At 42.4% G+C, this 16,506-nt stretch overlaps 1 protein-coding gene across 7 annotated transcripts in view; it reads left to right on the plus strand.

Moving 5' to 3' along the window:
- LOC125743018 (carcinoembryonic antigen-related cell adhesion molecule 20-like) overlaps positions 1-16,506 on the plus strand; it is a 95,069-nt gene continuing 78,563 nt past the window's right edge. For 5 of the 7 annotated variants that reach the window (XM_049015604.1, XM_049015599.1, XM_049015598.1 and 2 more), the window contains exon 1: positions 1-149. In XM_049015604.1, coding sequence (XP_048871561.1) covers positions 125-149 — 25 coding nt within the window. In that variant the 5' untranslated portion in view covers positions 1-124. The remainder of the gene's footprint in view (positions 150-16,506) is intronic. The other 2 variants (XM_049015607.1, XM_049015602.1) reach the window with 2 other exon arrangements.

The raw sequence follows: 16,506 nt of genomic DNA on the forward strand, positions 1-16,506 counted from the left end.
CAGCTCATATACCACTTCCCCTCCCTCCTTCATTGCTCTCTGTATTAGTCCCTTGTAAAATCATTTTCTCTTCTTAGTTACCGTTTAGTTGTTGCCAGCAAGTGCCGTTCAATCAAAATCGAGCATGAAAAACGTGGTGGTTCTTTTTGGTAAGACCAACTCAAACTCTCCCTTTTCCCTCAATTTTCCACCTCATCCTCTCTCTCTCTCTCTTTAATTAGCTTATCCAGTTTTGTTTGTTTTTCATCTTTAGTCATTTTTTCATTGCATTTGTTGCTGTTTGCTACATGTATATACTGAGGCTGAATGTGAAAAGATGTATTAGTTTACAGCATAAATACTTTTTCCCATTCTTCCAATCGGTGCGGACTTTCGTTGGGTAGTAATTGTGTTTGCTGATCCTCATGCTCCAGTATTCTGATCGGAGAAAAACTGAACGTGGGTTCGATAGTCTTAAGCCTGAATATTTTATCATGTTATATGTTATATTTTATATGTTATATTTGGCATTTTAAACGCTTCACTCTTGTAACATCGATTCAGCAGCTGTATTTGTCTAACACATTGTTGATAATTATTAACTATGAACACACCGGAGGGCAAAAGCCTACAGTGTAAAAAAGAAAAAAAAAACGATAAAAAAAAAGTCTGGCAGCAAAGTTGCCAAACGGTTAATGTTAACATTTGGTATTTAACCGTAATTTATTTTACAGTACATGACTGTAAAACATTACAGGGTTTTACCGTATGTGTGCTGTAATTTTACACCCAAACTTAAGCCAAACCTTTTACAGATTAAAAACAAAACACACTTAAAACAAATAATATAAATTTACTTTACCATCCATCCATTTTCCAACGCGTTTATCCTTCGGGGTCGCGGGGGTAAGCTACGGGCACGAGGCAGCCCACCTATGGGCATTTTTTTTTGTATCTCCAATTAACCCCTGGAGGACATGGGGAGAACATGCAAACTCAACGCACTTGTAACTCAGGCGCAGACTCGAATCCGGGTCCCCGAGGCGTGCTAACCACTGCACCACCATGCCGCCACATTTACTTTACCGTTTCTTTAAAATCACATTATCCTGGGGAAACAAACACTGCCTATCATTTTACATGCGTATCCTATATAATTACAGCTAATTACTGTTAAATATTATTAAAGCCTTTAAAAAACTGCTCACTGTTTCATCTACAAGATCATAATCGTTATAATACAGAACATCATAAGTAACACAGAGAAAAGAAATGTAAAATTACATGCGATTGTTGTTATATAAAATTTGATAAAAGACAGTTCCCTTAAAAAGTACTCCATACTTTACTACATCCATCCATCCATTCATTTTCCAAACCGCTTATCCTACTGGGTCGCGGGGGGTCCGGAGCCTATCCCGGAAGCAATGGGCACGAGGCAGGGAACAACCCAGGATGGGGGGCCAGCCCATCGCAGGGCTACTTTACTACATTGTAGATTAAATAGATAAAATAGTATTCAGCAAATTTATATAATTTTTAATATAAAACGGGGTGAGAAGCTTAGTGAATATGCTTCCAAGAACTCTTAGCTGTAACTGCTGATAATGGAGCTTTCATATAGAACTGAATTGCTGGTCTGAATACTTACATAAAGGAAAGATTTAAGTCTTTAATATTTAACACATTTACAATTTAAATTTACGTTTTTATTAAAATTACATTTACAAAAAATACAAAAAGGGGCCTGAATACTGAATAATGACATTAAAGCTCAAAAACAAGGTGAAAACTAAATCTTCACATCGGTTCTGAGCCTCATTCTTAAAACCAGTTAAATTTTCCATGCCTTTTGCTTCAGATAAAATCACGTTTGGTTGTAAAATAAGACATTAATGAAAGTTCACTGTAACCACAGACAATGGAATAGAACGACAATGTATCGTAAATAATAAACTTTAAAATAGTTTTTACGTTTTTACAACATGTACAATAATTTTATTTTACTATTTAAATAATTTCGTTTTAGTATTCAGTAATAAGTACACTGTGTAGAATTCCTCTGAATGTATTTACTAGAGAACTTTCATTAATGCCTTATTTTAAAACCGAAAGTTAAGTGATATACTGTAAGCTTCGTGTGACGTAGGCTAAATAAACGTGTGTTAACGCCACGTATCGGACTTGTGTTTCATTCCGAGATGTACTCCGCGATGGACCTTGAAACAGTACTGACTATTAAATCGGGTGACTATGCATTTCTTGTTAAAAAGGAATTCGCAACAATTAATCATGCAGTAACTGCTTAAAATACTATCAGGTTAATAAATTTTCTTACATATTAACTAGATTTTAATTGCATTCGGCATGGTTAGGCAGTGGTTAGCACAGTTTGCATTTTCTGTGGTTTCCTCCCACTGTCCAAAAATGTGCTAAGGTGAGTTGGAGTTGCCAAATTGCCTGTAGATGTGAACGGTATGTGAATGTGCCCTGCTGTGAGTTGCCCTGAATAGGATAAGCGGTTACAGAAGATGGATAATTAATTAATGTTAAGCATTTATTGCAATTTCTACTAAAGTTAAGCGTTTAAAACTGATAACTAGATTAACACCATGCACAACACACACGCAACAAAAATATAGGCGTTCTGTTCTAGATACTCTTTGACATTAGGTGTCTGGGTTTATAATGAAACCCATGTAGGATGCATTTATTACTAATTTCTATACATTGTGCACAGGGACGCTGTAAAGGGGGGGGGGGTAAACGATGACGATTCTCGGGGCCCATGACTGAGAGGGGGCCCAGAGAAGCCCCAAATAAAATTGTGGTGCTGATAGTAAAAATTATTAACTTAAAATTATTCTATTTGCTGTTTCCTGGTGTCAAAAAATGTGTTTGTTTAAGAAACACAAACGTCCGTGAGCCCCTCTCCCCCTCTCGATTATCATAAAATGGTTCAGTCCGCCCAAATTGTATCCAGGCAACAGCTTGACTTCACTTATAGCGTCGGCAGAAGTGAAAATGCCTCAAAAATCTGGAAGCCAAAAACGGACAGAGAAAAAATAAGACAAGTGATATAGGCAAAGGGTCGACAGTATGTTACCCAATATTTCAGAAGAAAAGGTGGGTTTGTAAGTAGGACTAAATTGTTAGTGGACCGCCCGTGTGACAATGATCGTAGCCTACGGTTTAAATATTTATTTACACAAATATTTAAACTAGTTTTAATGAAAATTCATGTAGTTTTAGGAAAAGTCAGGGAGCAGCAAGGCTTTGTGATTTATTTAGACAAAGTTATTGAATATGCAAATTTTAAAACGGTCAAAATGACACCTTGTTCGTTCTAGTGTTAAAGATAAATACCCTAAGTTTAAATGTTGTGGTTAAAATGACTGCTGGTGGCCGTTCTAGTGTTAAAAGTGCATGATAAGGGAACTGAATTTTCTCCCCATGTTAGATCAAGAAGACGCTGGAAAAAATAACAATACACAGTTTTAGTTAAACGTTCAATGCAGTCAAACGCACTTTGTGAAAATCATGCCTCGTTCCAAACAGAGTCAAATGAACCAGCAGCAGCAACTGGTACAAATATGTACAGTGCATACATACAAATATAAATATATGTGAATACACTATATGACACATGTACAGCTATGCACAGTATATACATTATACAGTACTGAAGTAGTGCAGTATTACAGAGGACAAATTACGGGTGTGGACATGGGATGGAGTTCAATTGTCTGATTGACTTAAATATATGAGAATGATAGTCAAAATACCATAAAAGCGCATGATTTTATGTAAATTAATATGAAAAAAGTCTCAGCTGTGTTGGGGGCCCTGTCAAGATTCTTTTCATGGGGCCCAAAATCCTTAGCAGCGCCCCTGATTGTGCATATAATTATTCTAAATTCTTGTGGATCCTGCATGGCTATGGTACGAATTGTGTGCATATGTTTGCAGGAGTTGCCATTGCGGTTTTGCCTGTACATTTCTTTAATTGAATTATTATTTTTATTTTTTTTTTTGCGATAAGGTGATGTGGCTTTTTTTTGTTGGTATATTTGTGACTTTTTTGAGTGAGTGGCTGGCAATGACTACTGCTGGAGTATATGTCTTTTTTTTCACTAAGTTCAGCTTTGGAGTACTGGCTGGTCTAATTTGTGTGTTAGTCTTGAGCGTATTTATCCTTTATTCTCTTTCCATCTATAGAGCCAGTGAATGTGGTGCTGGTGTTCTGGGGGTGTTTGGTGGGGCCTTTCCTGCACTGCATGGAGTGATTAAGGTGTGAGTCAATAAGCACTCGCCCTATGTTGTGGTTTGTTGTGTGACTGTGTATGTTAGTGATATCTCCTTAATACTTGAGCTCTTGGTGTGTTTGCTGTGAACTTCCTTTCCCTACTTCTTCTAGGCAAGCACTCTCATTGGCTTGCATAATGGCTTAACTTTGCAGAATTGAACTGCCAGTACTGTGGCTTCGTAAGTGAACTTTCCCTTCCTGGCTTACGATCTGTGGTTTTAGCCATGTTTTGATATTGTTTTTAAAGGCTTTATTTGGGTTAATAAATATTGCCCAGTTACTGAGTCTCTGTCGTTTATGCGACGTAGCTGTGTCTGAGGGAATCCTGAGGGTAACAGTAATCATATAACTTAAGGGGCAGGGCCTTAGGTGGCGTACGCTGGTCTCCTACCTACACTTAGTGACGTAGCACCCCAAGGTCACACATTTCCCTACTGTCGCACGTGTGTTTGCCTGTGTCTTGTATATACCCGGTCTGATCTTCGTGTGTATTTAGTGTGTATAAATATCCCACTGTGTGCGCATCTTGCAGTTCGGCATCTGACAATCTTGTGTTTCCCGTCTGTGTATTTGGGCTCGGTGCTTGTTGGGTGCCTGTTGTGGTCCTTCTATTTACAATTGCACGGGGCATGCTGGGATATGTGCCCTGCCCATACTACACTAGTGTAAGAAAAGGAATCTGGTTGAGGAATCTGTTCGTTGACTTAATTTTTTTATGTCAACCAATGCATTTTTTTCACAAAATTTTTGGTTGCAAAATAAATTATTCGTAGGCCACAGCACAGGCATTAAAGTTGTTAAACTATTCAAGTAATAAAGGATTTTAAACCATCTGCCACAACTGCACCCTTACCAGTTATAGAAAGTTAAGGCGCATCTCATGTATTTGCATAGATTTTCCAAAAATATTATTTGAAATAATGACAGAACCAGTAAGCATAGGCTTAACTGTTGTGCTGAATTTATTAAAGCAAAATTAAGGAAAAAAACACTCAAAGAAACACACATTCGTAGGCCTATGTGATAACTGTCATGCCCTGCCTATCGGCCCCTCCTGTTTCCTCTCTAGTGTGGCCCTAATGAGCCATGCTTAGGGCTTGATTGTCTTACCTCTCGTTCCTGCCTTCGTGTCAGTCACTCCCAGATGCCTCCTGTTTGCTCCATCTTTAGCCTTGCATTTAAGTGCTTCCCAGTCCTGTGCTCCTCAGATTATTAACGTCATACCCCCATGTTGTCTGTGCTTAGCCCCTCTCTGGATTACCTGTTTGGATCTCTTATGATTCTGTTTATTAAACTAAAAAGATTAAATTGCAAATAAAGTACCTTTTGTTTGCTGATTTTATCCGCTCCTGGGTCCTTTGTCCTTCCGTACACAATAGAATGACAGATTTCCCCAAGCTGCTGATTACTCAAATCCTTTCTGCTGATTGCCACATGTTATTTCAGATATCTAGTGCTGCTTCCACAGGCAGGGGTGCATCTCTGCCAGTGAGAATAGCTCACCTCTGGGAGTTACAGGAGCCCATAGCCACCATCTACCTGGACTCTGATAGTGGACTCTAGAACAAAGTGGGTATGCTGATCCCCACTGCAGACAATGAACCCACTGACTCCACACTACTTGCCACGGGGCAGCCTGCCTCTTTGTCATGAGGAGTAGGACAGCATGCCACTTCTCTAGGACCTGCAGCTCCCAACAGAAGCAACTGCAGACTCCTTGAAGCTTTCCGCCAGCTCCTGCTGCAGGAAGTGGAGACTTAGGAAGTAGACTGAGCCCATGCCCGAGTCCAACCCCGAGTCCTTCCACACCGCAGCTACAGCCCCAGCTCCTGACCCAGAAAATGCCGCTCTGTCCAGGCTCCTGGCACAGCGGAAACCAATCTGTCCACTGGCTTCCCACAGCTGACTGCCTCTGCTGCCACACCTGTAGCATCCTATCCAGGAGAGCCAGCCATCGCAGCTCCCATGTCCAACCCCAGTGAGATCCCCGCCAAAACTGTAGAGTCTGTCTTGGCCTTGGCTGTGTCTCCTAGACCCATTCATATTATTGCTGCAATTTAGACTTCTGGACCAGGAGAGGCCACTGTGCCCAGGTCAGAGTGGGCGACTTAGTTCTGCTCATCTGGTGTCCCAGATTCGTCCTGACCATCTGCAGGTGTCCAGCTGGCACCTGCTTCACTGTCCTTTGAGGTCTTATGGCACCCGCCTCCTCGTCTCCTGCTGCTGGCTTCCTGGCATCAGCCTTGCTGTCAGCCACATAGTTGCCTGCCATTGACTCCCAGACATCGGCCTGTCGTCTCACCTCTTGTTGTCGCCGCCTACCCAGAATGGATGGATCTGGACAAGGCCCAACGAGAGGACCCAGGGCAAGGTCCAGAGGGTCCCATTCTAAGTCCCGTTCCATGGGCCTCTACTGTTTCCCCATGCACATACCGACCTGGAGGGGGATACGGGGGCACACTATTCAGGTTTGCTTCCCAGACCCCAGTCTGCCCAGAGATGTCCACCCAGACATCTCCTCTGTTGTGGTCCAGTGGACGGCAACTGTGACACCGTCCTGCTCCTATTCCTGTACCTCTCCTTGTTCCAGTCTTGCAGGTCCCTCATCATCCTCCGCTTCCTGCCCTGCAGTGCCCTCTTCATCCTCTTGTCCTGTAGTACCCTCGTTGTCCTGCAGTCCCCTTGACACCCTCCAGCCCCAAAAGCTCTGCTGACCCTCCAAGACCCACTGGACCTGCCACCTAGAGGGGCTCTACCCCCCAGGGAAAGGGACTTAGGAGAATCTACTGTATGGCCCAAGATTACCACCCAGCTTCCCACGGTCTTTGCCTAGTTTCATGGGATCAAGAAGGCTCCCTGCATGCCCCCCTCTCATTGTCCCTCTTCACACCTCAGTCTTTGTCCATTTGCTCTGACTCACAATTATTTGGCACTGGCCTGTTTCCCCTGTGGCTCTTTCCTATGTATCTGTCCCTGTCCTTGTTATCTCTTCACCTTTTCACCCTGTCCTGGTGTATATTGTGTTACTCATCCTCTGTGTTGTCCTTAGTCATGCCCAGGTCTGTTCAGTGTCCCTACTGGCATCCTATGTCAGGTCTCATGTCCGGTGGTGTTCTCTAAGCATTCTGTCTTCTCATGTCTGGTCCAGTTCAGTCCTCTGTGTGTCCTGTCGCCTCTTGTAAAGTGCAGTATACAGTCTGGTTGCCACCCCTTTGGTTGTCCCTTTGGTCCCCCCCGGCTGTCTGGCCTTTATGCCCGGAGAGTATACTTTAGCAGGGCAGGTATTGCCACACCCTGCCGATCTGCCACACCTGTTTCCTACTTAGCGTGCCCCTAATGAGCCACACCTGCGGCTCATTTGTCTTGCCTCTCATTCCTGCTCTCATGTCAGTCACTCCCAGCTGCCTCCTTTTTGCACCCTTGTTAGACTTGTATTTGGTGCTCCCCAGTCCTGTGTTCCCTAGATCCTTCATGAATGTCATACCCCCCTGTTGCCTGTACTTAGCTCCTCTCTATTCTACTCATGTGGATCCCTTATGATTCTGTTAATTTGCTGTTTTACCCATTTAGTTTACAGTTTTTCTCAGTTGCTTTGATACATATCTCGAATCATCCTTAACATTTGCAAAACAGTAAGTGCATTTCTTGAAACAATTCGTACAAATAGCAACACATAATGGATTACGTACAAAAGCCTGTAACTTTAGCAAAATCCTTAGTTTGTCCCTGATGTAAACTATGCCTGAGGTTTCGATGACAAGACTGAAAATACACAAGGCTGTACATTTTCTGTATAACATATATCAGTTTCAACAGTATAAAGTTACGTATGCCATTCATGTACTGTAACAGACAACACACACGCATACTCTATATGCATTTTTACAGTCTGTATATAAATACACACTGTAAATATGTATAAATGTGTGTGTGCTACAGTTTATGTACAGTATGTAACTGTATAAAGTATATTTACTGAATAACTATAAAATGCAAGTGGAATACTGCAATAGTATATACAGTAAGTATACAGTATTACAGTACAGTACATTGATGGACAACATACCCATTGTCTTTATAAAATGTTTCAACGATTGAGGACACAGTTGTTCTCCCAACATTCCGCTGCAGCATTTGACCTGCTTCAGCCTTTGTACGGCCATGATTGAGGACATGATCCACAATTGTGACCCTTATTTCATCAGGAACGTGCCTCTGTTCTCGGCTTCTTCTACTTCTTCCTTTGTTTTGCTTCCCTCACTCCTCTTCTCCATACCAGCTGGTGATCCTGTTCATTTCCTCGTTGTTCTTCCATTGCCAAATTGTAACATCATGTCGTGCTCAGTCACTACATGCTTGCCAACTGAAGGTTCATGAGATGTACCTCTGAGCTATTTTAGATAATTGAGTGATCATTGGTCGAGCTACTGTAATACTTTAAGCATTCCCCTCTATTTGGTGAAAGTCAAGATTCAACTGAGAGAAGTTAATCAATTCAGGACATGTTTATATTAAAAAAATAACTGTAATAGAGATGTATAGAGAATATGCTTAACAGATTACTGGTTCAACCATTTTGCATGTGAAGACTTATTCAATGAACTAATGTCTTAATGTTTTGAGGGGGGAGATTATTCAACAGAAAACTAGTATAATACATTCTGACCAACATGACAATCTATAATGTAGGAATCAGCAGATGATTGTACATAATAATTTGCATGACTGTGCTAAGGCATTTTTCAATTTGACCAAACAAATGAAACTGCATTTATGATGTGCACAAGTGACTCAGTGATGTGGAGGTTGTGCAAGTAGTTATGAGAATTTCCTTTCTATTCTGAGAAATGTAGCCAAGCAACTGAGAAAAATTGTAAAGTCCTTTTTGTTCACTGATTACATCTGCTTCCATGTCCCATCCCTCCAAACACAGCAATTTAAATATTGTTACTGGGACCAAATGGAATCTGATCATTTAAAGACATTCCAATCTTAAACCAACGTATATGTGCTGATTACTTTTATATGCATTAAATAGTAAAGTAATTGAATTACTTCTGAATTAAGTAACTGGTACCTGTAACTAATTACTAATTGCATTTTTCAGTGCATGTTCTAGGAGACAATATTAAGTCCCACGACTATACCTGGCGGAAGGCAATATTGCAATATTCAGAAAGTCAAGCACCTAACAAAATGAATTTTTTTACATGCCGCATGTAATCTGGGATAGGCTCTGGACCCCCTGCGGCACTGAGCAGGACAAGTGGTTACAAAAGATGGATGGATGGTAATGAGACTACATTATCATTGTAGTTTTATTTTTTTATTTATTATACTTTATTGATCCCCTGTAGGGAAATTATCTTTACGCCTCCCTCAACTTGCTCTTTGTGGAGTAAGTTGACCGCGAAGGGCTGCCAGGGAGCTGGGGGTTAAGGGTCTTGCTTAAGAAGCCACAGACGTGCTGAGGCTGGGTTTGAACCTGTGACCTTATGATTACAAGGACAAAGGCTTAGCCCACTGAGCAACACGCTGCCCCCAGTCACTACGAGACTTTGTTTGGTATCTCTCAGGGAAAACAGCAGCAATAAAGAATATAAAATACAAAATAAAATTACAAGTATAATTCAAGGTAAAGTAAAACAGAAAAACAGTTCATTGTAAACAGGTATTGCATACCGTGAGCGTGGGTAATGCGCGCGGGCAGGTAGATGGGCAGGAAGCAGGCAAGGTACGGGGAAACGGGGTTTATTCTCAGGACTCAATACAGGACGAAGCACGAACATCGACTAACATCAATAACAGACCATGAACTAAGGCAAGACGGGGACTGAAATAGACAAGACAACTGGGTACAATCAGGGAAGCACACGTGGGTAATCAGGGGGCGTGGCACACACGAGGATCGTACGAGCCGGGCATGACACATACATTATAAGAATTGCATTTGTTTAATGTAAATTGCATTTGTGTGGTGTAAATATTTCTAGGTATAAAGTGATCGGTGCAGTAGCAGCAGTTTGAGGGAGGGGAGGGAGATGGGAAAGACAGTTGATTGGTTTGCTCTCTTCAGTCTTCAACAGCTATGTGTATATATGTATAGTGTGTGTGTGTGTGTGTGTTTTTTTTTTGTCCTGTCCGGCAGCTTTAGCAAGCAGAATCATGGTCTGAATGCCCTGCTGTACCATACATGTTTGCTTTACTATGAGGGGCTCTATAAACTCTGTATGGGCCCCTCATGTTGATCGATTTCTTTTTTATTTTTTTTATTTATTTCATTTTTAACACATGTAAAATACTGCAGTGGGTGAGCTCGCCGGAGAGGAGGGACAGATTAGGAGGGGGGAAAAGTAAGCGAGAAACACAAGTCATGAGTGATATGAGTAGAGTAGAAAACACAATCTGCAATTGCTGAATCTGTAAAAGAGAGGGAAGGAAAAAAAGGCAAAAGATCAACAGCATCTGAAAGAAGTTCAGAAATTGATAAATTCAGGAACAAACAAAAATGAAGAATGAAGAAAGTAACACAGCTATACAAGCATATAAAATCTTAGTGTGTGCTTGGAGGGGTGCGTGCAAGTGTATGTACATTCGTGCTCAATTGTGTAGGCGAGATGTGGGCTTGTGTGCGTGTATTGTGTGCGTGCGTTGTGTGTGTGTGTTGTGTGCGTGTTTTGTGTGTGTGTGTTGTGTGCGTGTATTGTGTGCGTGCGTTGTGTGCATGCGTTGTGTGTGTGTGTTGTGTGTGTGCATTTTCAACATGAAACGTACTAAATAGCAAGGGAGGGAGGCTGCAACCACACCCCACAAGAGCCAGAGGTCGGCAGAGACAGGACCGGGAGGCGCAGGATGTCCGCAGCCCCCGAAGAGCACGGATGAGCCAGGGATCCATGTCGCAATGACAGCTGCGCCCCCTCTCCAGCTCGGGGAGGAGGGAGCTCCCACACGCAGCCCCTGCAGCTAAAAGGGCATGAGCCCCAGAGAACCAAAGGCAACAGGCAGCGGGGGCGGCCGCTCCTGTACGAGCCAAGGCCAGGGCCCCATGTGGCTGGGGACCGACCAACCCCTGTCAGAGAGCCTTGCAGACACACCTCTCAGCCAAGCACATAGACCATACACACATCCCCACAACATACACAGACACCCACACACAGAGACAAAAAGACATAAGCCCATCCACTCCGGACTGCCCTCCAACATGCAGGAGAATGGATGCAACTCCCGGCGTCAGCTGGGACCCCAGAGCGCCGCCAGCCGAGCAACCACCCAAGGCAGAAGGCCGCGCAGCACAGTGAATAAGGCCATGTAAATGGCCCACCCCACCGTAGTATACATGGCATACGCCCACCCCGAGGTCCTACATGTGTGCATGGCATGTTGTTGAATGAGGGGGTAGAGGGGCTGGGCTTCCAGGAATTTGATGCTGTTGACCCTTTCCATCTAGGAGGAGGTGTTGTTTTCCTGGCTCTCCTTAAGTCCACAATGTTCTCCTTTGTTTTAGTAGTGTTCAGGACCAAGTCACTGTTCGAACAACACCAGACCAGATGTTGAACCTCCTTCTTGTAAATATTCTCATGTATTGTGAGGACATCCAAAATCCATGAGCACAGTGTAGATGTTAATTACAGATTTCTGAGGTTATGTGTGTCCAATAGGCATGTAATGATGAATCTCAAATCTGTTAAAAATTGATGTAAATGTATGATGATTTAAACCGGCTGATGTGGAAAATCAATCGCTACTTTAGGAGTACTTCACAGTACTTTACTTAACAGAAAAACCAGTGTAATATTACATTTGATGTCACTGCGTATTCACATCGACGTCGTAAGTCAGTTTTTGATTTTGACCAAACGCGAGATAGCGAGCGAATTTGAAATTGAGGATGCATTGCTGGGCGACACGGTGGCGCAATGGTTAGCGCTGCTGTATCACAGCAAGAAGGGCTTGGCTCGGGTCCTTTCTGTGTGGAGTTCGAACACTCTCCCTGTTTTCGCCGGGGGCTCCGGTTTCCTCCCACCGTCCAAAAGTGTACAGCATGGGTTGATTGGTGAGTCTAAATTGGCCCTGTAGTTGTGTGAGTGTGTGCGCCCTGCAGTGTGTTGGCGACTGCCCGGGGTTGGTTTCTGTCTGCGATCATTGTTCCCGTGATAGGCTCTGGTCCTCTCCCCCCCCCCCCCCCCCATGCGCTGCCAGTTTGCTCCAAGGCACTTTACATGGGTGTGTTGTGACATCATCAAGAGAGAGTAATCTAAAACAGGGAAAATATAAAAAATTAAATAATGAAAGCCAGATGACAATGGAGGATAGGAACCGAAAACTCCCAAGTAGGGAGAAGGTCAACCAGCTCCCCAACCCCCTGCTGAGTGAAAAGTTCAGCCCTTTGGAGCTGAGTGCGAAGATTAAAGCATTCCTTTCCGTGTACTGGAACCAGCAAACAACAGAACCTCGGTTTTCTGAGCGTTTAGTGATAAAAAATTATTTGACACTTCAACACATTCATAAAGATTAGTCAAACATGATTTAAACCATTTCAAGACTGTTCCACACAACCCAACCTCAAATTTAAGTCTTTGTAATAGGGTAAAATTCATTATTCGTTATAGGTCTTGGCAGAACTTCCAGGGATTCTTTAAGAAGCTTAGTGGGTCCAGTGTACAAGTTGTTGGTTTGATCTTAGTTATAATAGTTTTTAGCTCTTGTTCATTAATTAATTCAAAAACATTAAGGGTGTGTTCACGTTCCGTTTGCCTTGGAGTTAATTGTGAGCCATTTGAACATGTTTGAAGCCTATTGTAATTATATAATTAAAGAAGTTCATAAAATGTTCACTACTGAACAGCAGTGGTAGCAGAGGTTCAGCCTATTTTGTTAGATGAGCTGTTGTTTTAAAAAGGTAATGAGGGTTATTTCTATTGCCATCAAAAAAGTTAGAATAATAGGCAGAACGTGCCCTAGAAAGGGCTTGCTTGTATTGTTGCAGCCTGTTATACCATGTCAACTTGAACACTTCTGAGACTGTGGATTTCGATTTGTGCTCCAATCTGAGGCACTCCTGTTTGTAGGTACCTTTGCGATCATTAAACCATGGGGAGAGTCTGGTGGATTTTACTATTTTATTTTTCAAAGATGCTGTTACGTCTAAAATTTTACTAACCACTGTACTGAAGTCATGGGTGACTTCATTGATATCTGTACTAGACATGAAGTTAGTTTTACGTGTTGCATTTACAGTATAAATTGGAGGCAAAGTCTATCATTTAGGTGATTGTAATAATCTTCTTTGCCATACTCAAAGAGGGTGGCTGAATCACAAAGGTGATTAGAAAACGGTCAGAGAAGGGCTTGTTCAATGTACTGTAATGCAGAGCCTTGAAATATTGAAACTGGTGTCTTTGACATGCTCCATAACAAGTCTGTCAGGATGGCATGGGAATGAATAGGATGGAGATGGTCCACGAGGATGTAAAAAGCTCAGTCTCAACTCTCCAGTGCTGGGCATAGTTTCTTCAACACATCCTTGCCACACATAGAATGAACAAGTTAGCAACATATTGCAGCATCTATCTTTTTCCATTCTTCAAGAATGGCCTCTTTTAGAGCCTGGATGCTGGACGGACAGTGACACTCAACCTGTCTCTTCAGAATTCCCCATAGATGTTCAATTGGGTTCAGATCAGGAGACATACTTGGCCATTGAATCACTTTCACCCAGTTTTTCAGAAATGCACCAGTGACTTTACATGTGTATTTTGGATCATTGTCAAGTTGGAAAAGTGCACGACGACCAAGGGCACGGAGTGATGGTAGCATCTTGTCTTTCAATACAAAGCAGTACATCTGTGAATTCACGATACCACCAATGAAATGCAGCTCCCTGACACCAGCAGCACTCCTGCAGCCCCGCATAAGGACACTGCCACCACCATGTTTCACTGTAGGCACCATGCATTTTTATTTGAACTCCTCACCTTTACAACGTCACACAGTTTTGAAGCCATCAGTTCCAAAAACATTTATCTTGGTCTCATCACTCCAGAGTATAGAGTGCCAGTAGTCTTCATCTTTTTCAGCATGGGCCCTGGCAAATTCTAGATGGGCTTTTTTGTTCATGAACTTTAAGAGAGGGTTCCTTTGTGGACACCCAAGCATGCCATTCCACTGCAGTCTACGCCATATTGTGTCATGGGAAAAATCACCCCAGTTTGACTTTCTACTTCTTTAGCTAACTGCAGTGAACTTGCATGCCGATTTTCTTCAACCCTTCTCATAAGAAGATGCTCCTGTCGAGTTGTTAACTTCCATGGACGACCTGGACGGCTCTGTGAGATGGTTGCAGTTCCATCTTTCTTTAATTTTTGTATCACTTTTGCTACAGGATCTTCACCAGCTTTGCTGAGCTTCTTATAGCCTTCAGCTTTCTTGCGTAAAGAAATCATTGTCTTTCTCAGGTCTTGTGACTTTTCTCTTCCATGTGGTGTCATCGCTGACAGCATGGAATGGGAAGGGGTTTCTTTGTTAATTAATGCCCTTTTATGGTCAAAATGCCTGTTTAATGAATAATTAGACTCCCCTGTGGTTGATTTCTTGTTAATTAGAATTTTGTAGCTTAAAATTTAGCTTTGCGCCTAAGACCTTTAGTGGGGTGTACTCATTTTTGCACATGGTCTTGAATGAATTTGTTAGGACATTTCCTTTTTTGTGTGAGCAAATTAACAAATCTTGTTTGCAATCAATGACCCACATTTGTGGGAGTATTTTGAAGTATAGTATCCCATAGACAATTTTGATTTTGAAAGGTAACTAAAGGTTTTCTGACAAATTTGTCAGAACTCATTTATGCTGAGCACTAAATTCACATTGAAACAATGACAAATTATATTCAGCTGTGCAGAAGTGACATTACGGTGTGGGGATTACACTTCCATCCATCCATTTTCCAAACCACTAATCCTACTGGGTCGCAGGGGGTCTGGAGCCTAGGGGCAGGGGAACGGACCAATGGGCACGGGGCAGAGGGATTACACGTGTTGTTTTGAAAATGTTAACTGTCATTGGAAAAATGCTCCTAAGCAATTGAGAATAACTGCAAGGCATGAGTTAATTGTTTCGGGTACATTACAGGCTTTTGCGGCTAAACCACAGTGATCTATTACCACATTTATTCAGTTTTGATCCCAATCAGCTACATTTGTTTGCTAGTCAATCCAAACGTCTCCGCCCAACTGCCAGTGCTATTTCAAAATCTATCCATCCATCCATTTTCCAAGCCGCTTATCCTGCTGGGTCGCGGGGGGTCCGGAGCCTATCCTGGAAGCAATGGGCACGAGGCAGGGAAAAACCCAGGATGGGGGGCCAGCCCATCGCAGGGCACACTCACACACCATTCACTCACACATGCACACCTATGGGCAATTTAGCAAGTCCAATTAGCCTCAGCATGTTTTTGGACTGTGGGGGGAAACCGGAGTACCCGGAGGAAACCCCACGATGACATGGGGAGAACATGCAAACTCCGCACACATGTAACCCAGGCGGAGACGGGAACCCGGGTCCCAGAGGTGTGAGGCAACAGTGCTAACCACTGCACCACCATGCCACCCCTCTATTTCAAAATATTGTTTCAAATTCTTTGTTATCTGAAGCGTACTGTTTCGAAACATTGTTCCAAGTTCTTAACTAAAAACAGAAACAAGTTATGCAACAGGACTTTTTTTACATTTCAGGGCTTTAAGTGTTTCTTCAAGATTCTGCGTAGGCTAAAAGTTGCACAATGTATCTGGGACCAGAAAATTTAGCTCCTGTCTGAAGAGATTGTCTTCCTTAGAAAAAACAGTTCATCATTCACCAAGGCCAGTTGCACAAGCAGCCTCATAACAAACGATAGATGCATTATAAGAACTTTTCAATCCACTGAGAAACATAGCTCCATCAATTTCACATCAAGCAAATGGACAACAGACCCAGGCTAGACAAGTGCTAACCCTTTGAACCCTGTCTATTTTTGAATGTTTTTCTATCCCCTTGATTTTAGGCTCATTACATTGCATGTACATGAGTTAGCCACATGTTGCATGTTTTTGTTTTCAGGACATTCTGAGCTACTCAGATATATAAACACTGTATAACATCTGAAAGAAACTGATGTCGAAATACAAAATCAATGTTTAGTTTATGAACCACAGGATAAACACAGATGCTTGACTTTACAGAAGTCA

Source organism: Brienomyrus brachyistius, chromosome 5, assembly GCF_023856365.1.
Source record: "Brienomyrus brachyistius isolate T26 chromosome 5, BBRACH_0.4, whole genome shotgun sequence".
Classification (NCBI taxonomy): Eukaryota; Metazoa; Chordata; class Actinopteri; order Osteoglossiformes; family Mormyridae; genus Brienomyrus; species Brienomyrus brachyistius.